This window comes from Periophthalmus magnuspinnatus, chromosome 3 (genome assembly GCF_009829125.3).
Source record: "Periophthalmus magnuspinnatus isolate fPerMag1 chromosome 3, fPerMag1.2.pri, whole genome shotgun sequence".
Lineage (NCBI taxonomy): Eukaryota > Metazoa > Chordata > Actinopteri > Gobiiformes > Gobiidae > Periophthalmus > Periophthalmus magnuspinnatus.
Genome location: NC_047128.1, coordinates 7,569,854 through 7,585,891, shown reverse-complemented (window position 1 = coordinate 7,585,891; position 16,038 = coordinate 7,569,854). Strand labels below are relative to the sequence as shown.

The 16,038-nt window shown below is 46.5% G+C and overlaps 2 protein-coding genes across 3 annotated transcripts in view; both read right to left on the bottom strand.

The window, feature by feature from the left end:
- The window catches only part of gtf2f2a (general transcription factor IIF, polypeptide 2a), a 63,341-nt gene that overhangs the window by 2,746 nt on the left and 44,557 nt on the right, over positions 1–16,038 (bottom strand). The gene's annotated exons all lie outside the window — the stretch shown is intronic.
- The window catches only part of LOC117389695 (protein TANC1-like), a 99,612-nt gene that overhangs the window by 45,098 nt on the left and 38,476 nt on the right, over positions 1–16,038 (bottom strand). The window contains exons 10-11 of the mRNA XM_033987414.2: positions 12,441–12,672; positions 7,728–7,894 (exon numbers count right to left, since the gene is read on the bottom strand). Coding sequence (XP_033843305.1) covers positions 7,728–7,894; positions 12,441–12,672 — 399 coding nt within the window. The remainder of the gene's footprint in view (positions 1–7,727; positions 7,895–12,440; positions 12,673–16,038) is intronic.

Below are 16,038 nucleotides of genomic sequence, written 5' to 3'. Positions count from 1 at the left end.
ATGATGTGACAATGACTCAAGGACCGACACTGCTCACAGGCATCGGTTTCTGTCTCTTCTCTCTCCATTTTCAACATCACAACATTGGCCACAAACTGCTCTGGAAAAACTGCAAAAAATGTAAAATCCATTCACTCATAACTAAAGGAAGATGACGCAATACTTTAACGTAACTCAGGGCAGTCCCCACTGTCAGGAGAATGTCATTTACTGAGGATAGTGAGAAAAATATATTATGTCATATGTTTTATTGTTTCAGGGTACGTAATGAGTATAATTTAGTTATTAATTTAACTATTGCCTAAAATTACAGTACATAATTATGCTTGTCTCCCTGTCTTCTCCATTTATTGGAGTTTGAGATTGACAGTGCCTCTATTATTAGTAATTTTGCTTGGACTGTCTGCCAGTCCATTACCAGTGCAAAAGACATCAACCTGATACCTGATACCAATTACAGATGTATGTATATATGTGTCGTAACGGGTGCGGGAAAGACCAAGAGGTGCAGACTCGGGGCAAGGTTACAGTGTTTATTTTACAAGTCTTTAGTGAAATCACAGTCTTAAACAGTCTGATAACAAACACGAGGATCCAGGAAGCAGCAGGCAGACAAGACGGACGGAGAGCGGGTCGGGAACGGGAAGCCGGGACTGGAGTGAAGAAGGAGGCGGGGACGAGACCAGGACAAACAGGGCCAGCATAGTCCAAGGAGCGGGACCCAGGGTAGGAGGCAGGCAAAGTTCGCTGGTCCGGACTGGTTTGATTTGCAAAACGTGGAAGGTGGGGTGGATCCGAAGAGACGGGGGCAACTGGAGTCGCACAGCAGACAGATTGATGATTGTTACAATCTTAAATGGTCCTAGGAAGCGGTGAGACAGTTTGCAGGAGTCGGTCTTCAGCGGGATGGTCTTGGATGAGAGCCAAACCATTTGGCCGGGCAGGTATGTGGGCGCCGGGATGCGGTGGCGATCGGCCGCGGCCTTGGTGCGCGCCCCGGACCGAAGGAGGGCTGTCCTGGTCTTGTTCCAGACCCGATGGCAGCGTCGGAGGTGATGCTGGACTGACGGAACGGCAAGGTCCTTTTCCTCCGCGGGGAAAAGCGGAGGCTGGTATCCCAAGGACGCCTGGAACGGGGACAACCCGGTGGGCGAGCTCACGAGAGAATTGTGGGCGTACTCTATCCAGGGCAGGTAAGAACTCCAAGTTGCGGGGTTAGCGGAGACGGTGCATCGCAGTGCAGACTCTAGGTCCTGGTTAGCCCGCTCCGTCTGCCCATTTGATTGCGGGTGAAAGCCGGACGTGAGACTCACCATCGCCCCCAAACCGCTGCAAAAGGCTCGCCACACCTGGGATGTGAACTGGGTCCCCCTGTCCGAAACGATGTCCACCGGGATGCCGTGAAGGCGGAAGACATGGTTGGTGAGCTGATCGGCGGTCTCCTTGGCCGTTGGGAGCTTGGGCAGGGCTATGAAGTGGGCGGCCTTGGAGAACCAGTCCACCACCGTGAGGATGACTGTGTTCCCCTGGGAGGTAGGTAGTCCTGTCACAAAGTCCACTGCGATATGGGACCATGGCTGCCGAGGAACTGTAAGGGGATACAAGAGTCCAGAAGGGGGTGAATGGGAGGCCTTGGCCCGAGCACATACCTGGCACGCAGAGACAAAGGCCCGGGTGTCCGTGTCCATGGTGGGCCACCAGAAGTGCCTCTTGAGCAGAGAGAGAGAGCGACTCACACCGGGATTGCAGGCGAACCTGGAGGCGTGGACCCATTGGAGCACCTGGGAGCGGACAGAGTCTGGGACAAACAGTTTACCAGGTGGGCCGTTACCTGGGTCAGGGTCATTGGTCTGGGCCTCACGGACGGTGTCCTCGATCTCCCAGTGGCCAACAGCGCATGAGGGAGGAATGATCATCTCCGCGGGACCCGGGCTGTCCTCCAGGGTGAACTGGCGAGAAAGTGCGTCCGGCTTGATGTTCCGGGACCCGGGACGGTAGGTCAGGAGAAAGTTAAAGCGACTGAAAAACAGGGAGCCTGACGAGAGTTGGGTCGCTTGGCAGACTGGATATATTCCAAATTTTTGTGGTCCGTCCAGACCACGAACGGCTGCTCCGCCCCCTCCAGCCAGTGGCGCCACTCCTCCAGGGCAAGTTTGACGGCCAGAAGCTCCCGGTCCCCCACGTCGTAGTTGGCCTCAGCCGAGGACAACCGGCGGGAGAAGAAGGCGCAGGGACAGAGGCGATTGTGGGGTTCAAACCTCTGCGACAGCACGGCCCCCACTCCCGAGTCGGAGGCGTCTACTTCCACGATGAATTGGCGCCGGGGGTCGGGCTGGTGTAGGATGGGAGCAGAGGTGAACAGCTTCTTGAGCCTCTCGAAGGCTGACTGCGCCTCGGGGGACCAGGAAAACTGCAACGCAGGAGAGGTAAGTTTAGTTAGGGGTGAGATAACCCTACTGAAGTCCCTTATAAAACGTCTATAAAAGTTGGCGAAGCTGATGAACCACTGGAGCTGCTTGTGGTTGGTCGGGACGGGCCAATCCGCAACAGCCTGGATTTTCTCGGGGTCGGCTTTCACTTGGCCCCGCCCCACAATGAAGCCCAAAAACCCGACCTCCTCCGCATGGAATTCGCACTTCTCTGCCTTAACAAACAATTTGTTCTCTAGGAGGCGCTGAAGAACCAGGCGGACATGACGGCGATGCTCCTGAAGGGACTGGGAAAAAATCAGGATGTTGTCCAGATAAACGAAGACGAACCGGTTCAGAAAATCACGGAGAACGTCGTTAATCAGGGCTTGGAACACTGCAGGGGCATTGGTAAGGCCAAAGGGCATGACCAGATATTCGAAGTGGCCAAGGGGGGTCTTAAACGCCGTCTTCCACTCGTCCCCCTCCCTTATGCGCACAAGATGGTAGGTGTTTCGCAGGTCCAGTTTAGAAAAAACGGTGGCTCCGTGGAGTGGCGTGAAAGCAGAGTCCAGAAGGGGGAGTGGGTACTTGTTTTTAACGGTGATATTGTTCAACCCCCGGTAGTCAATGCAGGGGCGCAGTGATTTGTCCTTTTTGGCCATGAAGAAGAAGCCCGCACCCACGGGGGAAGTAGAAGGTCGGATAATTCCCGCGGCCAGAGAACCCCGGATATATTCCTCCATAGACTCTCGCTCCGGCCTCGAGAGGTTATACAGCCGACTGGACGGTAACGGGGCACCCGGGAGGAGGTCTATGGCACAATCGTAGGGGCGGTGCGGAGGTAAGGAGAGCGCCCGACTCTTGCTAAAAACCTCCTTGAGGTCGTGATACTCCGCCGGAACCGAAGACAGGCTAGGAACGTCCTGGGATGGGCTGATGGCGGAACCGGGCCCCCTGGCGGGAGGTAGGGCCGACTGGAGACACTGGGCATGGCACTCGGGACTCCACCCTGAAACCCCACCCCGGGCCCAATCAAAGATGGGGTTATGAGCTCGAAGCCAGGGGTAGCCTAAAACTAGCGCGGAGGCGGAAGAAGACAGGACGTGAAACTGCCGGGTCTCACGGTGGTTGCCGGACAAAACCACGGTGACGGGTTCCGTGACGTGGGTCACACGACCCAAAAAACGTCCATTAAGTCCCTGGGCGTTTAGGGGGCGTTCAAGGGGTTCCAGGTGTACGCCGAGCTGTTCTGCGACTTAGGCGTCGATAAAATCCTTCTCGGACCCGGAATCAACGAGGGCGGAAACAGGTAGAGTCTCTGAGCGTACGCACAGGTTGGCAGTAAGCCGCAGTCTATCATTGGTATCCGGGATGTGTGACTCACCCACCAGTACTCCCAGCGCTACTGGTGGGCGCCCCCTTTTGGCCGAGCCGGGCAAGTGGCTATAAAGTGCCCGCGCTCGCCGCGGTAGAGGCAGGCTCCGGCCAGGCGATGCCCAGAGGAGCGGCGCGTAGCTCCGGCGGGGCTGGTGAGCGTCGTCTCGCTCTCCGACGCTCCCGGAGCCGGTTGTCGATCCGGTTGGTGAGGGTGATGAGTGACCGTAGATCGGAGGGTTCATCCCGAGACACCAGTTCATCCTTTAGGTGCTCATTCAGCCCCCGCACGAAAACGGCTTGCAGAGTGCTCTCAGTCCAATCTACCTCTGCCGCGTGCGTCCAGAAGTCGATGGTGTAGTCCGCCACCGTCTTAGAGCCCTGGTTAAGAGTAAGTAGGCGGGACGCCGCATTGTCCCGGTAGTGCGGGTGGTCAAACACCAATTTAAAGTTAGTGATAAACTCATTATAGTCCAAAGTTTCCACCGGTGTGTGGGTTAGCCGTGCCTCAGCCCACTGGAGAGCCCTTCCTCGAAGTAATCCACAAATGAAGCGTATCTTCATGGCACATATTCGCACTTGAATAGGAATCCCCGACAGAGATGAGGCTGGCCCGAATATGGCTCCGGATCCATGCCCCTCGGTTCCGGAGGACGCGGCGGCCCCCCAGCGGCCGCAGGCGGGGCAACAAGGAGCGCGGCCACTTGGTGGTTGAGCTGCGCCACTTGTTGGGTCAAGGTCTGATTCAGGTCTAAAAGAGTCCAGATAGATTGTTCGTGCTGCCCCAACATTGCCTCATGGTGAGAGCGCGCTTGCCGGAGCGCCTGATCTGGACCCGAGTCCGCTTGGTCCATCGTGGCCAGACCGTTCTGTCGTAACGGGTGCGGGAAAGACCAAGAGGTGCAGACTCGGGGCAAGGTTACAGTGTTTATTTTACAAGTCTTTAGTGAAATCACAGTCTTAAACAGTCTGATAACAAACACGAGGATCCAGGAAGCAGGAGGCAGACAAGACGGACGGAGAGCGGGTCGGGAACGGGAAGCCAGGACTGGAGTGAAGACGGAGGCGGGGACGAGACCAGGACAAACAGGGCCAGCGTAGTCCAAGGAGCGGGACCCAGGGTAGGAGGCAGGCGGAACGCCAGAGACCAGGACAGGCAGAGTGGAGGGAGATGACTGTACCGGAGCGTAGAGGCGGGTGCAGGAGCGGGCGGAGGCAGGAGTCGGAGCGTAGAGGCAGGTGCAGGAGCGGGTGAAGGCAGGAGTCTGGAAGGGAGGCAAAATCCAAAATGAGAACTAGCAAACGGGTAACAGGAATGCAAGAACAGAGCTGGAACATTCACGTTTACACGCGGACGGTCTGGCGCCGAGTGTAGTCTGCCGAGCCCTCAAATACTAATAAATGCAGCAGGTGGCGGTGATTACGCTGATGCGCTCCAGGTGCGTGCGGGAGAAGTCTCGAACTCCGCCCAGCTCCGGGCAGACAGGTCGGGGAGGGGTAGAGAGCACGGGAGGACAGGAACAAACGGGCGTCATGACAATATGTATGTATACATACATACACATATACACACACACACCCCCCCCCCCCCCCGCACACACACCCCGACCCCCCCCCCCCCCCCCCCACACACACCCCCACATATATATATATATATATATATATATATATACACAGACTGACCTGAAGGATTATTAGGAACACCATACTAATACGGTGTTTGACCCCCTTTCGCCTTCAGAACTGCCTTAATTCTACGTGGCACTGATTCAACAAGGTGCTGAAAGCATTCTTTAGAAATGTTGGCCCATAATGATAGGATAGCATCTTGAAGTTGATGGAGATTTGTGGGATGCACATCCAGGGCACGAAGCTCCCGTTCCACCACATCCCAAAGGTGCTCTGTCGGGTTGAGATCTGGTGACTGTGGGAGCCATTGTAGTACAGTGAACTCATTGTCATGTTCAAGAAACCAATTTGAAATGATTCGAGCTTTATGACATGGTGCATTATCCTGCTGGAAGTAGCCATCAGAGGATGGGTACATGGTGGTCATGAAGGGATGAAACAATGTTCAGGTAGCCCGTGGCATTTAAACGATGCCCAATTGGCACTTAGGGACCTAAAGTGTGCCAAGAAAACATCCCCCACACCATTACACCACCACCAGCCTGCACAGTGGTAACAAGGCATGATGGATCCATGTTCTCATTCTGTTTACGCCAAATTCTGACTCTACCATTTGAATGTCTCAACAGAAATCGAGACTCATCAGACCAGGCAACATTTTTCCAGTCTTCAACTGTCCAATTTTGGTGAGCTCGTGCAAATTGAGGAGATGAGTGGTACCCGGTGGTGTCTTTTGCTGTTGTAGCCCATCCGCCACAAGTGGTTGTGCGTGTTGTGGCTTCACAAATGCTTTGCTGCATTCCTCGGTTGTAACGAGTGGTTATTTCAGTCAATGTTGCTCTTCTATCAGCTTGAATCACTCGTCCCATTCTCCTCTCACCTCTAGAATCAACAAGGCATTTTCGCCCACAGGACTGCCGCATACTGGATGTTTTTTCCCTTTTCACATCATTCTTTGTAAACCCTAGAAATGGTTGTGCGTGAAAATCCCAGTAACTGAGCAGATTGTGAAATACTCAGACCGGCCTGTCTGGCACCAACAACCATGCCACGCTCAAAATTGCTTAAATCACCTTTCTTTCCCATTCTGACATTCAGTTTGGAGTTCAGGAGATTGTCTTGACCAGGACCACACCCCTAAATGCATTGAAGCAACTGCCCTGTGATTGGTTGATTGATGGTTTCATTAAGGAGAAATTGAACAGGTGTTCCTAATAATCCTTTAGGTGAGTGTGCGTGTGTGTGTGTGTGTGGGGGTGTGTGTGTGTGTGTGTGTGTGTGTGTGTGTGTGTATATATATATATATATATATATATATATATATATATATATATATATATATATATATGAAATAAAGCATTATCCATATATAACATGATAATGCTTTATTTCATATAACTTTAAATGCACTACCAGGGATTCTGATTCTGATGATTGACTAACATATATCCATGTGCCTAGATGGGCTCTTGTTATTGTTGCCTGGTAGTTGCTCAAGTGCACGATAAAGAAAAGACTCTATATGTGTTTTGCGTATTTCCAAACTATAATCCAATTGTGTAAATCGTTGGCTGCCTCCAGGATTCAGACTTTCTGTAGACTCCGGTAGTTTTACATCCACTCAGTGCCTAATCCCGGAGGCTTGGCCGGTGCCACGAGGCAGATGTGGATGCTGTTTGGCAGGATTACCCACCGGATTGAGAAAATACATCAGACGGAAGCAAGTAACTCAGCCAAATGCTACACTGCCTACATCGTGTCAATAAAATGTAACTCTGAGACAAGAGAAAACAACCAAATTTAGAGTCGCTAATTTCAGCGAAGAAACATTTGGTTCACAAATCCTGCCCTTTTGGCACTGATAACTTCATCATTCTTTATATGGGTGAATCAATGAAGAAAAACAAGAGGCCTTTAACCAGTCTTTGTGGGGTTTTATGTAGCATGAAACACCAGATGTAGTGATACATTGCCTTGGATAAAGACTCACTGTTTATTTTATGCAGTCTCTCAGTTTGTTTGGATCATTCCATATGTGCCGCCAATCTACTTGACAATCAATCCCATGTCCCAGTGGACAACAAATATTGTAGAAGTGTGTATTCTTCTTGCCTACCAGATTAAATCAATATTGCTGTTTTGAAGATACGTAAAATTAGACTCAACCGAAACATTTACAAGCAGGTTTCAGTACATTTCTAGTACTATACTATACTACGGAGCATTCCAGCAAAGCAATAACATCTCCTCCACCAGAAAAGTTACATAATGCACCTTTAATATCAAAATTAGACATGAATTTAATAGACTCACCAGAAGACCTGTCCTGACAGTTACCACTAACTTGAGCCAATGTGGAAATTTGAAGATTATTTTGGTGATAAAGGCTGCAATGGTGTCGCCGTAATCTGGTTTATGAAACTCTGCTTCATTCAGACTATCCACCAAAATGATGTAGTCCTCTTCAGGCAGCCTCTTCTCTGGAAGCACAAAACACAAAAGGTACAATGGACTGGGATCACACTGGACATTTGAGAAAATGTTTTGCAATTAATGTTCCTGCACAACCATGATATGTTGGATGGGTACCGTAGTAATTCTGGCACAATAGTTGGGTCTGAACTGGCAATGGCATCTGGAGACCCATCCAAAAATCCAAAATCCAAATCACACATTTTGTGATATTTTGTGAGATGTGGTGATGTTTTATGGAGGTAGCTGGAAAGATGTGTTGAAGTGTAGGCAAAGAATGCAAAAAGTGTCTACTGGAAAATGATCTATGATTACTTTAAAACCTGTGCTATGTAATTTTGTAGGAATTGTACCTGTAAAATCACTGTCTTACATTCAAATTTTCCATCCAAATTTCTGCTAAAAAATTACATTGGTTTGCAGCCGAGTGTGAAGCGGCTGGGATGAGAATCAGCTCCTCTAAATCCGAGGCCATGGTTCTCGACCGTAAAAAGGTGGTTTGCCCTCTCCGGGTGGGTGGTGAGTCTTTGCCTCAAGTGGAGGAGTTCAAGTATCTCAGGGTCTTGTTCACGAGTGAGGGAAGGATGGAGTGTGAGATTGACAGGCGGATTGGTGCAGTGTCTGCAGTGATGCGGTCGCTGTATCGGTCCATTGTGGTGAAGAAGGAGCTGAGCCGGAAGGTGAAGATCTCGATTTACCGGTCAATCTACGTTCCAACCCTCACCTATAGTCATGAGCTTTGGGTAATGACCAAAAGGACAAGATCGTGGATACAAGCGGCCGAAATGGGTTTCCTCCGCAGAGTGGCTGGGCGCACCCTTAGGGATAGGGTGAGGAGCTCAGTCACACGGGAGGAGCTCGGAGTAGAGCTGCTGCTCCTACACGTTGAGAGGAGCCAGCTGAGGTGGCTCAGGCATCTGCTCAGGATGCCTCCTGGACGCCTCCCTAGGGAGGTGTTCTGGGCATGTCCCACCGGGAGGAGGCCCCGGGGAAGACCCAGGACACGCTGGAGGGACTATGTCTCTTGGCTGGCCTGGGAACACCTTGGGATCCCACCGGAGGAGCTGGAGGACATGTCTGGGGTGAGGGAAGTTTGGGAGTCCCTGCTTAGACTGCTGCCCCCGCGACCCGGCCCCGGATAAGCGGAAGAAAATGGATGGATGGAAATTACATTGAACCTAGAAAGGGGTTCGAGGCAATAGACTTGTGATTGACAGCTGTCAGTAGTAACCACTGACAAGAGAGGACAGAGCCAAGAGAGAGTGGTGTTTTTATACTTTGTCTGACATAATAGAGAATATTAATGAGAATTTAATGTCAACAGGGAAGCAGAACTTATGCTGAATGCTGAACTTATCTCAGACATTTAAAAAAACAACCCCCTATGTTTCTGAACCATTTATTGTATTTTTATGTCATTTTAAAATAAGTTCTTAAAAGTGTTTGGAATTAAATATTTACTTTACAGAGATAGTTACACTGACCTTACTTATATGTCTAATCCTCTGCCATATTAAGTTACTTGACTTCTTGACATGAAGTAATTTTCAAAGGAATTACAATAAGGCCTGAACTTTTAACTTTCATTAACAATACCTGGTTGACATTGGAATGTCATTCGGGCTTGAGAACTATAGCTGGATCGTGACAAAGGGAGGGAAGGTAGTCCACACAGAAGGGGTCTCCCTCCCAGAAGGAGCAATAGCAGACATTGAGGACAGCTGCAAGTACCTTGGTATCCTACAAGCAAATGGCAGCCTTGAAGAGGAAACAAGGGAAGCAGCCACGGCCAAATATCTCACACGAGTAAGGCAAGTCCTAAGGAGTCAGCTCAATGACAAGAACAAGACCAAGGCAATAAACAGCTACGCCCAGCCAGTAATCATGCATGGGATGTACCACCAGAACATAATTGAAGTGGCTGATATCAAGAAATCCTACCAATGGCTTGAGAAAGCTGGACTGAAGGACAGCACAAAGGCACTCATCCTGGCTACACAGGAGCAGGCCTTGAGCACCAGAGCAATAGAGCTCCAGATCTACCACACCAGACAAGACCCAAGGTGTAGGCTGTGCAAAAAGGCCCCTGAGACAATCCAGCACATACAGGGTGTCAGATGCTGGCAGGAAAAGCATACATGGAGCGGCATAATGGGCATGTACAGACTGGAAACCCTGAGGTCAAGGTGGGAAACACCTCCAAAGGTAGTGGAGAATGATCGAGCCAAGATCCTGTGGGACTTCCAGAAACAGACTGATAGGATGGTGATGGCAAACCAACTGGACATTGTGGTGGTGGATAAACAACAGAGCAAAGCTGTTGTGGTGGACAACAGTACCAAGTGATGGGAACATCAGGAAAAAGGAACATGAGAAACTAGAGAAATACCAGGGGCTCAAAGAAGAGCTGGAGAAGGCTTGGAAGGTGAAGGTATCAGTGGTGCCCGTGGTCATCGGAGCACTCAGGGCAGTGACTCCAAAACTGGAGGAGTGGCGACAGCAGATCCCAGGAAAAACATCAGACATTTCAGTCCAGAAAAGTGCAGTACTAGGAACAGCAAAGATACTGTGCAGAACCCTCAAGCTACCAGGCCCCTCTGGTAAAGGTCCAGAGCATGGAAAAGAGGGGATGAGAGCACCCGCGGAGGGTGAGGTGGATATATATATATATATATATATATATATATATATATATATATATATATATATATATATATATATATATATATATATATATATATATATATATATCTCCACCTCACCCTCCGCGGGTGCTCTCATCATATATATATATATATATATATATATATATATATATATATAAAAAGTCTACACACCCCTGTTCAAATGCCAGGTTTTTGTCATGTAAAATAATGACAGCAAGACAAATAATTTCACAACTTTTTCCATCTTAAATGTGACCTATAACCTGTACAATGCAATTGTAAAACAAACTGAAAACTTTAAAGGGAAAAAATATATACTAATACTTTGTTGCAGCACCTTTGGCTTTTATTACAGCACTCAATCTTTTTGGGTAGGAGCCTATCAGCGTGGCACATCTTGATGTGGCAATATTTGCCCACTCTTCTTTGCAAAACCGCTCCAAATCTGACAGATTGCGAGGGCATCTCCTGTGCACAGCCCTCTTCAGATCACCCCACAGGTGTTCGATGGGATGGTGTTATTTTGGTTATTTTGTTATTTTGGTGATGAGCAGTGTTGTTTTTGCACCAAATATACCTTTTGTAATTATGTTCAAAAAGTTCAACCTTGGTTTCAACAGACCATAACACATTTTCCCACACGTGTTTGGGAGATTTCAGATGTCTTTTTGCAAAATTAAGCTGGGCTTAGATGTTTTTCTTTGTAAGATAAGGCTTCTGTCTTGCCTCCCTACCCCATAGCCCAGAAGAAAATATGAAGAAGACGGAAGATTGTTGTCACATGTACTACACAGCCAGTACTTGCCAGAAATTCCTGCAGCTTCTTCAGTCAGCCTCTCGGCAGCCTTCCTGACTAGTTTTCTTCTCGTCTTATCATCAACTTTGGATGGACGTCCTGTTCTTGGTAATGTCACTGTTGTGCCATATTTTCTCCACTTGATGATGACGGTCTTCACTGTGTTCCATGGTATATTTAATTCCTTGGAAATTCTTTTGTAGCCTTCACGTGACTGATATCTTTGAATAATGAGATAGCTCTGATGCTTTGGAAGCTCTCTGTGGACCATGGCTTGTGCTGGAAGATGTGGCTGCAAAAATGTCAGGCAAAAACCTGACATTTGGGGTGTGTAGACTTTTTATATCCACTATGTATATTTATATATACACATATATAAAATTCTTGATCCAGTAAAGAACATAAAGTTCACACAGACATATGCTTTGACAGTTGGTATGGATCCAGGACAAAGCGTGTCTTGTTTTGCAGCTTGTCTCACGCTGGGAAAAACACCAACTGCTGCTATTGATTACAGTCTGCTATAAAGAGGAGCAGAGGCCTCTGTAGTTTATTAGGCTCAAACTGAATATATCCATCACGCTTCAGATGATCTGCGTTGTCACCTCCCACCAGTGAGGACTTGTACGTTCACACTCTCCATTTTATTCTAATAGAGATTGAGTAGACAAAACAGTCTTCTTTTTACAGAGCCAAGCACCCAGTCATCAATCCAGAAAGGACAGAAAGGAAGAGCAAAAGCCGATGCAACCTTCACAGCAGGCTTCCCGACGTGTCCTGTGACCTTGAAATCATGTGGGATGCAGCTGATGATTCACCGGGGCAAAAATAACACTCGTCATTCCCCTATGTAAATGACCTGACATCTGTTTCACACCAGCCACTCTCTCAAATTGCTGACCCTCACCATGCAGTAACATAATCAATGGCCCACTCACAAATTCATTAATGGGTAATATCACACAGGAGATTGCAGAGAGGGTCCTAATTGCAAAAGGACGGAAGCAGACACCGTAAAAGCGATGCTATTTTAAACTTTCAAAACTCTTTAAAAATGAATATCACATTTGTCTTTGATTGTGTGAGTCTTACCTTTGCGCAGAGTGGTTAAAGGCTCCAGTACGCCCTTCTTGAAAGCAGAGATCGGATCTTGGACACAGGATCGCAGACTCAGAGCATTTTGGATATGTGGCTCGTGGACCAGCAACTCTCTGTAAGGGGTGAGCTGTGGTGCTCTGGCCAACAGGGCAGCGACACTGTGCACAAACTCTGGCACCAGGCAAGTGTATGTGTTGTCAGCCTGACAGAAATGATAGGCCACCACCTGGAAAAAGACCACACCATTACACTAATATACATAATATATTGTTTGGACAGTATGAAAAACAAACTAAACCAGGCAATTGCAGTTATGATATGGCTAGGGAACTCAGAAACACAGAGATATAGCAAACACCACACTGACTTATTAATATATTCAATATGCATATTTATTTTGTAGACTAGAGCAGTGATTGTCAAACATTTCACGGCAAGTACCATCTAAGAAAATATTTGGGTTTCAGGTCTAAAGTAAAGAAAAATTTAGGGGGAAATGGAGGACAGAAATATAGATCAAAGAGAGTAGCAGAGTAATCCATGTATCAACTGAAGTAGCTACCACCATTTGAGAAGCAGTGAACTTGAGCAAAAGAACATACTAAACAAATCTGAAATATGTTTGAGAAAATCTGAGATTGCTAAGTCATGTCATTTGTTGTGACAAGCATCTTGGGGTGAGACCACACTTGTGCTTCTACAATAACAAAAACAAGCTGATTTGCTCTGACAGCCGTTGAGAGGTGAACAGGTCTTAACTTTAACTACTGTGATTTTAAAAATAGGAGGGAAACAACAGAGTCACACAAATGGGCACTCAATGTCCTGCTGATCTAATGCCTCTGTCTCTTTTACAATAGTGTCATTGTTCAGTCTTAAGTGAGTCTGGCCTTACACAGTCCACACTCATGTACTGTTTTTAATGAAAATGTTACAAATGTTACAGATTTTACTAATGATTTAGCATTTTGTTTGTATTGCACTTGTGTGTGCTATATAGTTATAATCTATGGCACCCGTGGATCATCATGCTAGAATTTGCACATTTTAAATCACAATATTTGTCTAAAACAACTTAATAAAAGAAACAGGCTTGCTGATTTAGAAAACTGTGTTGCCCAATGGGAGCTGACATCACAGTAAACTGCATCACAACAACACACAACAAAACTATTTTATTTACTCCTTGAACTTGATCTTGATTTAGCAATTAATCTATGTTGCTACTCACACTTACAGTTCTGAGCTATGGGAGGAGCTTGGAATAGAGCCGCTGCCTGTTTCAAATGCCTCTTGGATGACTTCAATGGGAAAATGTTCCAGGCATGGCCCACCAAGAGGAGGCGCCAGACTTTATAAGTATAACTGTGTAGACGGAAACATACTTTTTATTTTAAGAAATTATCATTACTAGGGATGCAGCAAAACTGCAGGATGAATAACAGTTTCTGAATCCATTTGTAATAAGTTAACCAGGTATCGATATTGTTATTTGAACTGAAAAAAGCTGGATTGGTAAGGTCTGCTGCATATTTGAAATAGATAGATTCATGCCATTGAACATGGGGCTGGGTGATTTCACTACAGTAGTAATTTTGCAGCATGTAGTAAAGCCCTAGTGTTAAATTAGTCTAGTCTGCATATCCGATGATCATTGATTTGAGTGAACATCTTCCATCACCAGTCTCACTAGTTCCCATGGAAACTCTTATTGAGGCCAAGTTAATAAATTTAGCAGCTTCCATGTCATCTCTGTGATGCATTCAGCAGCATGCTCTACATGTGCCTGACAAGAGCAGGGACACTCAGTTTTGTGACCCTTCTAATCACTTTCAAAGTATTAGAGAAGGAGACTACAGTTCTGAATCTTTCTCAAGAAATCAAACACAGTAATTAAAATCTAGATTATGAAAACACCCATTGCTCGAGACTAATTATGGATGATTTATTAATATTTCTCTTTTGTCTGTTTAACTGCATGAGATGGTTACCACCTTAGCAACAGCATCGATCTCCACTTCTGTTCAGAGGAGCACTGTCAAGGCCACAGACTGCAGCAGAATCTCTAAGTGTTTCTTTTGTACTTCATGGGAAAATAATAGTGTGTGGAATGAGTAATAAAGGGATTCAAAAGTTGATCTCTTTCTATTATTAAGTGCTTTTGTAAACTTTTTGGGTATAATTAAAAGTTGCACTTTTTTGTGATAAGCTACTACAGAAGCCATAACAACACTTTCCCATATATACAGAGAAGGGAGAATACTGCTCAAAGTTTATGGACAGACGTCAGTGCTTTATTTACAAATAAATAAAGTTGAGTACTTGTTGACTAGAGAGATGAACTGGAGCAGTGGTTCCTAAAGTATTTTTACATGTAAATCTCAAAAAGAAAAACATTACATTATTGAGTGTGTGTGAGTGAAATATTACTGGGGGAATTTTTTTTTTTCTTTGATTACACTGTGTTCCAAATTATTATGCAAATTATATTTTTTGTCTGATTTTGCTAAATTGTAAATATAAATAACAGTCATCATAATTTTGAAGTCATCAACCTTTAGAGTACAATTCAAATGTTATTGAACAAATCTCTCAATGATAACAGTATTTTTTTTTTAAATAAAAAAAATGCATTGTTCCAAATTATTATGCATAATCGAGTTTCAAACCATGTTATTGTTGTAAAGAACTGAAAATGGTAATTTGTTTATTTTTCAATTAGAATCATTAGCCTATTAATGAAATCAAAAGCTCTTTCAATCAAAGCATTTTTACAGGACAAGTTACATTTTAACATAGGACGGCTTATTTGATAGGAGCTTCACAATTCTTGCATCCACTGAACTTGTGAGGTTGTGAACTGCCTCCCGCCCTCAGAGAGCTTTCGCTTGAGGATGCTCCAAAGGTTCTCAGTAGGGTGGAGGATGGGGGCCATGAGTTTCTCTTCTTTTATGCCCATAGTAGCCAATGATGCAGAGTTATTCCTTGTATCATGAGGTGGTGCATTGTGATGCATGAAGATGATTTTGCTACAAAAAGCACAGTTCTTCGTTTTGGCCCATGGAAGAACATGGTCAGTCAGAAACTCCACATACTTTACAGAGGTTATTTTCACACCTTCAAGGACTATAAAGGGGCCAAGCTCTCTCCCCATGATTCCGGCCCAAAACATGACTCCGCCACTTCCTTGCTGACGTCGCAGTCTTGTTGGGACATGGTGGCCATCCACCAACCATCCACCACTCCATCCATCTGGACCATCCAGGGTGCATTGGCACTCATAAGTGAACAAGACTGTTTGAAATTTAGTCTTCATCTATTTCTGGACCCATTGGAGCCGTTTCTGCTTGTGAGCATTGGTTAAGGTTGGCTGAATAGAAGGTTTATGCATAACTGCAAGCCTCTGGAGGATCCTATACCTTGATGTTTGTGGGACTCCAGAGGCACCAGCAGCTTCAAATACCTGTTTGCTGCTTTGCAATGGCAATTTAGCAGCTACTCTCTTAATCTGATGTATTTGTCTGGCAGAAACCTTCCTCATTGTGCCTTTATCTTCACGAATCTGTGTGTGCTCTGAATCAGCCACAAATCT